This window comes from Sinocyclocheilus grahami, unplaced genomic scaffold (assembly GCF_001515645.1).
Source record: "Sinocyclocheilus grahami isolate Dianchi unplaced genomic scaffold, SAMN03320097.WGS_v1.1 scaffold647.1, whole genome shotgun sequence".
NCBI classification, from domain to species: domain Eukaryota; kingdom Metazoa; phylum Chordata; class Actinopteri; order Cypriniformes; family Cyprinidae; genus Sinocyclocheilus; species Sinocyclocheilus grahami.
The window spans coordinates 41944-49822 of record NW_015505826.1 but is presented as its reverse complement, the minus strand read 5'-3'; the positions used below and the strand labels follow the sequence as shown (position 1 = coordinate 49822).

The 7879-nt window shown below is 44.3% G+C and overlaps 1 protein-coding gene across 1 annotated transcript in view; it reads left to right on the top strand.

Annotated features, from left to right (window-relative positions):
• The first annotated feature begins 1233 nt into the window (after nt 1–1233).
• LOC107558510 (voltage-dependent calcium channel gamma-2 subunit-like) overlaps nt 1234–7879 on the top strand; it is a 7249-nt gene continuing 603 nt past the window's right edge. The window contains exons 1-3 of the mRNA XM_016242165.1: nt 1234–1444; nt 6317–6457; nt 7492–7879. The exon at nt 7492–7879 is cut by the window's right edge and continues 603 nt beyond it. Of these exons, the coding sequence (XP_016097651.1) occupies nt 1234–1444; nt 6317–6457; nt 7492–7879 (740 nt within the window). The remainder of the gene's footprint in view (nt 1445–6316; nt 6458–7491) is intronic.

The following is a 7879-nucleotide window of genomic DNA, read 5'->3' as shown; positions in this document are numbered from 1 at the left end:
ACCAGCTGCAGAGCATCCATCAGTCCTCCAGTGATCCTGCAACATATCAGTAGTCGCCTATAAATGTTACATATTTCTTTAGTTTTAATTAAATGAAACCTAACATGTGATCTAGTGCCATATCTGAGGTCTCAGAGACTGAGATGAGGCCTTCAGCTCCAGATGTTCCTCGCGCATCTGCAGGAATAACATGCGCATCGTTCTGGAATTCTGAAGAACTGAGGTTTCTGACGCCAAACTAAAGCGAGATCGAAGAGTCTCGCAGCAACAAGCGGCCCCGCAGACAGACAGACAGACAGACAGACGAGAACCTCCATCTGCTGGAACCCGACACCGAGCAGAAAGACGGAATAGAATCAGATGCTCGCTTTCCTCCGGCGTGCGTCCATCAGCCGTTCCTTCAGCGCCGTGAGAGGAGCAGCGCTCGTGCGTTCGGTGTTCATCCGTCGTGATTCGGGTTTTTTTCTCACTTGTGCATGCGGTTGATGGCGCGGGTGGGCTGCGAATCGGGCACCGGGTGTGATGTGACCGGTTCGGCGGACGGGAGAACCGCAGGGCTGCTGTGGAGCGTCGCGTGATGCTGGCTCGCGCTTTTCCTCAAGAAGCATTCGACGGAATAAAGGCCACCTATGGAAACTGGAGACCAGAATTTTAGGAAAAAGGCAAGCGAGTGATTTTATGTGTCTTTTATTTATTTATTTTAAGAAAAATGTTCAGGATGGATTGATTTAATTGACGCATCGCAGCCCTGAATGAGTTTCACCCCAAACAGTTTTTGATTCAAACGGATCGGTTTTAATCACTCGTCCGAATCCGTTGTTGGATTATTAGATTCATGGATGCGCGCGCGGACGGCGGCGGTTCGGTACCGTGATGGGTTCACATTTCCACCAGGAGCCTTCATTTGTAGGCTGAGTCTCTCTCAGTTGGATCGAGAACAGGCCAGATTGAGTGAAGATGAGTTTATCTTTTGCCAGAATGTTCCCTTTCCCATTTAATATTTGGAGTGTCACTCAAGTTCATCATAATTAGACTAATGAGCTGCATTGATATGTAGATGCAGGTAGAAGCGGCCTGCTGTTTGTCTTACTTCTAGTTTAATCCACGATCCCTCTCGGGCCCTCGGTCTCTCGGGCCCCTGTTTTTTTCTTATTTTGTCCCCTTAAATCCACAAATATTTATTTCCTATACATCAAGAGGAAAGGGGGCTCCCCTTTCGTGGAATGCGGCAACATGGGTGTGTTTGAGCGCGGTGTCCAGATGCTGCTGACCACGGTGGGTGCCTTCGCCGCCTTCAGCCTGATGACCATTGCTGTGGGGACGGACTACTGGCTCTACTCGCGTGGGGTCTGCAAAATAAAGACTACTAACGAGAACGAGACCAGCAAGAAGAACGAGGAGGTGATGACCCATTCTGGCCTGTGGAGGACCTGCTGTCTGGAAGGTAGGAGCTCCAAGAGAAGTTCTGAAGAACCTTTATGCAGCTCTTCATAATTCATAATGACGGTGAAAGCATCACGACAGTCATCCGTATGACTCGTGTGCTGTATTCCAAGTCATACGATATAGTTTTGTATGAGGAACAGGTCCAGATTTAAGCCATTATTCACTGAAAATCTCCAGAAGATTTGGAATATTAAAAATAAAGTTCCCATGGATGATGGTTCCATGATGATCCATTTCCACTGCACTAAAGGTACATTATAGTGGAAAACGTTTCTTTAGATGATGTTCTTCACATTAAGAAAAAAGTGGATCACTAAAAGGTTCTTCTGTGGCATCACTGACTTTTATTTTTAAGAGTGAAGCGCACACGACATGTGGACTACATTTGTGATGCTTTTTAACATCACGATGAAGAGCTGCATTAAGATTCTTCCAAATCTCATCTTTGTATTTCCATGGAAAAAACGACAGCATACATTCTGTCCACATACACGCAAACACGCTTCAAGATGTTCCTCCTGTTTGAGCCCCATTGACAGCTGACTGTGTGACTCTGGAGCAGCAGGATGAATGAGTTTCTGATTTAGTTTGGTTCGGGTCAGATCCAGCGTTTGCTGTGTTGAGAGTCTGACCCTTGACCGTATTAAATCAATTTTATTTTCCCGTAGACTGAACGCCTGCAGGATTGTATTAGAGGAATAGTTGACCCAATAAATAAACATTTGCTAAAAATCTGCTCACCCTCAGGCCATCCAAGATTAGGATGAGTTTGTTTCTTCATCAGGTTTGTAGAAATGTAGCACTGCATCAGTGTCTCAGCAATGGATGCTCTGCAGTGAATGGGTGCCGTCAGAATGAGAGTCCAAACAGCTGATAAAAACATCACAATAATCCACAGCACTCCAGTCCATCAGTTAACATCTGGAGAAGACAAAAGCTGAAACAAACCCAGCATTAAGACGTTTTTAACTAAAATACCATAGAGTCCATAATCCACAATAACTCTTCCTCCAGTGAAAAGGTGTTCTGGTGTGAATCAGGAGAGAAATCTGTACTAGCTGCTGCCTGTCTGTCAGGAAGCTGGTGATCCACTGACAGATAGAGCTAGAAACAGAGAGCTGGGTTAGTTTGGTCTGGAGGAGTGATGGGATGATGGTGTTGAATGCGGAGCTGAAGTCAACGAACAGGATCCTCACATAAGTCCCTGATTTGTCCAGATGCTGCAGGATGAAGTGCTGTCCCATGTTCACTGCATTATCCACAGACCTGTTTGCTCGGTAAGCAAACTGCAGGGGGTCCAGCAAGGGTCCAATGATGTCCTTCAGATAAGCCAACACCAGTCTCTCAAACGACTTCATGACCACAGATGTTGAGACATGGACAGAACGGGTGTGGGGTGTGAGACAGGGTTTTTCAAACCTGCAATAGTACTCATTCAAATCGTTGGCCAGTTGTGATTCAACACAGTGCTGGGGGATGCTGTCTTGAAATTGGTAATGTCTTTCAGTCCTTTTCACACTGAAGCGCAGGGTCATTGGCTGAAAACTGGATTCTCAGCTTTTTGGAGTAGTTGCTAATATTTAGATCGGTGGCACCTGCTTCAAAAACACTCCAGTCAGTGCAGTCGAAGCAGGTTTGTAAATCCCGCTCTGCTTCAGTAGTCCATCTTTTTACATTCCTGATTTCAGTTTCTGCCTGTAGGTCGGTATAAGATGAACCAGGCAGGGATCAGAGAGCCCCAAAGCTGCCCATGAAACAGAGTGATATTCATCCTTTATTGTTGTGTAGCATGGGTCCAGTATATTACTGTCTCTGGTGGGAAATGTAACATGCTGTCTGTATTTTTTGCAGTTCACTGGAGAGATTTGCTTTATTAAAGTCCCCGACAATGATTAGAACAGAGTGATTTGATCAGCCAGTTGTTGTGCGCTTGCGGTGGAATGTAAACACTATGAGAATGAACGAGGAAAATTCCCGCAGTGAATAGAATGGCTTACAGTTGATGAAAAGTGTTTAGATCAGGACAGCACATCTTCTTTAACGCTGTACACCAGCTTTCGTTGATGTAGAAGCATGTCCCACCGTCACGTGATCTCCATGTTGATGCTGCCAAATGTTCAGTATTATTAAAGGCTTGATTTCAACACTGATGGCTTTACAGCAGCTAATAACAGAACGATCTGAGTTATGCAGCTGCTGTTGGCATCAGTCGTTCCCCAGGCAGGATTCCCTTTGTTTTAGTTGTGAAGCCTGTCCTAACATCAACCTTAAACTCGCATACAGGGCATCATTAGACAAACCAAACTCTAAAATATGATCCAGCGTCCATCTGAAAGTGCACACAAATTCATCAGCTTTTATTTTTCATGTTCTGTTGTGCATAACAGTTCCTGATGACTATTTCTGTGGCACTCCTATGGAGGGAGGATCAATGGTCTGTCTGGAGGGCAGCAGGATCAGCATTTGATGGCCTGTTATGTCACTGTCCAGACAGCGGTCACCTGTCATAAATGTGGCTCTGCATCAGAAATGTGTAAGGATGCTTCTGTATTTGAGTCCTTTAGAACAGTGGTTCTCTTATCTGACGGACTCGGTTCAGTTCATGGATCTCCCTCCTAACGAGCTGATGATCTGAATCCGGGACTGGAATTTCCTTCAGCAGCTCAGTCTGTGTCCTCTGCTGATTCACAGGTGTGTTTTGTCCACAGAAATGCTTTATTCAGAGCTGTAAGATTATATGACTGGTGGTTTTCCCATCAGATATTTTCATGATTGATTTTATTGATTAGTTGTCTTAATATCAGAATGTTGTTGCACATGTAAACAGTCACGTATGCGTGGGATTTAGTGCTGCTCTTCGTTTGATCTCTTCTGTGTTTCTGGGTCTGTAAACATTTATTTTCCTGAGAGAGCAGATTAAAATGAGCTTGTCCACACTGGTGTCAGAGGAGAGAGAGTGTCTGTGAGCTAAAGATTCAAGAGATACAAGAGATACAAGAGATGATGAAATCTGTGTGTGTGTGTGAGAGAGAGAGAGAGAGAGAGAGAGAGAGAGAGAGTGTGTGTGTGTGTGTGTGTGTGTGTGTGTGTATCTACTTAACCATATTTTGGGGACAAATTTGTACCCAAAAGTGAGCTAAACCTGACAAAATCTCCAAAAACCTCCCTTTGGTGACGTCCTCATTTGTAAAACTGGTATAAAAATAAAGTAAACAAAGTTTTTTTTAAATTGTAAAAATGCAGAAAGTCTCCTGTGAGGGGTAGGTTTAGGGGTAGGGTTGGTGTAGGGCAATAACACATACAGTTTGTACAGTATAAAAACCATTACACCTATGGAATGTCCCCATTTAGATAGCTAAGTAAACGTGTGTGTGTGTGTGTGTGTGTGTTTCCCTCAGACTCTCATACAGTTATTACAGTCAATCCATCAAAGTTAGACTTTTCATCTGGGCTGGCAGAAGGATGAGACAGGTGCTGATGATACAGGTGATGATGCAGGTTTATTAGAGTGAGACAGAGCTGCTGTAGGGGACGGTACTGAGATGTTTCCAGCTCCACTGAGAACATTTCACACCCGCTGAAAGGTGATGACAGTCCGCAGCGTAACACGCAGAGCCAGTGTGTGTGTGTGTGTGTGTGTTTTTTGTGTGATGATGGTGAGATGGGATGATGGTCTGCTGCTCAGAGCTGCTGCTGCTCTTTAAAATCTTTAATTAGGTCACTTATTTCTATAAATATTTCACTGCAGTTTATATAGGTCAAACCTCTGAAATGCCCTGCGCTCTTCATCCTCTCCTCCTCATCGATGCAGAATGAAAGAGACAAAGACTGTGTACTATTCAGCTGCATGAACGACACACACATGCGTTATATCGAGCACACACTACACAGTTTTACCGTTTCAGAATAAAGAGAAGATGATTGTGATTAGGTTTTGTCAGATATTCATCACTTCTGAGGCCTGATGTGTTCCTGAACTGAAGCTGAGTGATGTCATGTGACTGACAGACAGGAAGTGGTGACCTCATGCTGTGATGTCATCAGTCAATCAATCATTATGACACACACACACTAGACGTCTCTTGATTAGAGGTCAGAGTCACGTAATACGTGTGTGTGAGTGCGTGTCTGTGTGAGTGTGTGAGTGAGTGTGTGTGTGTGTGTGTGTGTAAGTGAGTGAGTGAGTGTGTGTGTGTGTGTGAGTGAGTGAGTGTGTGTGTGAGTGCGTGTCTGTGTGAGTGTGTGAGTGAGTGAGTGAGTGTGTGTGTGTGTGTGTGTGTGAGTGCGTGTCTGTGTGAGTGAGTGAGTGTGTGTGTGTGTGTGTGTGTGTGTGTGAGAGTGAGTGAGTGAGTGTGTGTGTGTGAGTGTGTGTGTGTGTGACTGTTTATCTCTTTTCCTCCCAATGAGTGGATCAAAGTATCCGTTATGATAGTTTTGTTTTTTTGTTCATAATTTATTTCTGTTTCTATAGTATTTATATATTTTTTAATTATTTTAATACTTTTAACTTTAGTTTGTTTCGGTTTTAGTCATTTTGTTAATTTTCTAACATTAAAATATTTGGATCAGATGTCTCATGACTGCGTGTGGTGAGTGAGTGTGTGTGTGTGAGTGTGTGTGTGTGTGACTGTTTATCTCTTTTCCTCCCAATGAGTGGATCAAAGTATCCGTTATGATAGTTTTGTTTTTTTGTTCATAATTTATTTCTGTTTCTATAGTATTTATATATTTTTTTATTATTTTAATACTTTTAACTTTAGTTTGTTTCGGTTTTAGTCATTTTGTTAATTTTCTAACATTAAAATATTTGGATCAGATGTCTCATGACTGCGTGTGTGTGTGTGTGTGTGTGTGTGTGTGTGTGTTTCAGGTGCGGTTCGGGCCTCCAGTATTTTCCCCATCCTCAGTGTCATCCTGCTGTTCGTGGGTGGCCTCTGTGTCGCCGCCAGCGAGTTCGACAAGTCTCGACACAACATCATCCTCAGCGCAGGAATCTTCTTCGTATCCGCAGGTGAGTGAGCTTCAGCAGCTTCAAGTGTGTATCACAGCTAATTCACCTGATTCCATCTGGCTTCAGTCGCGCTGCTAACAGCTCAGTTTGTGCTGCTGTATCTGTTCGTTCAGCTTTGAGGAAAAGAAGTTAACGCTATAGATTTCTGAGATTTCAACGTAACATCGTAAACGCACACATTACAGTGATGGTGATGCACAAACTACAGCACTCACACATAGTGGCTTCAGTAGGGTCACACTCATTACAGTCTAATGTGAACACAAAAAAAAGTTAAACGGTCCTGAAAAAAATATTCACACTTGTACTGTTCGCAGTGAAAACTTTGGAAATGAACAGGAAGCGAATTTCATCTAGTGGAAACGTTTTGTACTGCACCCAAATAAAACCTTACTGAAAGCTCATTTTTAGAGATATCAACCTCAAATTTGGAACACGAGTTGTTTTGATCAGGGATGGCCAACGTCGCTCCTGGAGAGCCACAGTCCTGCAGAGCTTTGCTCCAACCTTGATTAAAACTCACCTGCCTTGTAGCTTTCTAGTAACCCTTAGACCCTGATAGAGGCTTAGGGCCAGATTTACTAACAGCTTGCTCCAGCGCAAACCCTCTTTTGGCATACTGTTGAGATTTACTAAAGAGGCGCAGTACAAAAAATTAGCAATGAAGAGACCTGGATACAGTCATATTTGCAGCTGATCTTATTGCATATGCATTTGTAGGAGTTTACCTTTCAGATGCAACATTTATGGGAGGAGAGCATTTATGATTTATTAAGGTCTGCGCTAGTCAATTTACTGGCATTTACGACATTATTTACCGGCCAAAATAGCAAAGACGCTAATCTTGTGCTGCTCTGTTGTCATTATGGAACTGATCCGGCTGCGTCTGTGTTCTTTAATTCGCACATTGTCAGCAGAACTTTATTTCTCCATTGCGCTCTCACGCTAATTTGCCTAAATCTATTTCTTCAGCTCTGATGTTGAACACACACGTGTGTGATTGATGTTCTCTGTGTGTGTGTGTTGATCCTCAGGTCTGAGTAACATCATCGGGATAATCGTGTACATATCAGCCAACGCGGGTGACCCGTCCAAGAGCGACTCGAAGAAGAACAGCTACTCGTACGGCTGGAGCTTTTACTTCAGCGCGCTGTCCTTCATCATGGCGGAGATGGTGGGCGTTCTGGCCGTTCACATGTTCATCGACCGGCACCGGGAGCTACGCGTGGCTCGCGCTCAGACCGGCGGAGGAGGAGACTATCTGCAGGGATCCGCCATCAGCAGAATCCCAAGCTACCGCTACCGTTACCGGCGCAGCTCGCGCTCCTCCAGCCGCTCCACCGAGCCCTCGCACTCACGCGACGCTTCACCCGTGGGACTCAAGGCGTTCGGAGCGCTGCCCTCCACCGATATCTCCATGTA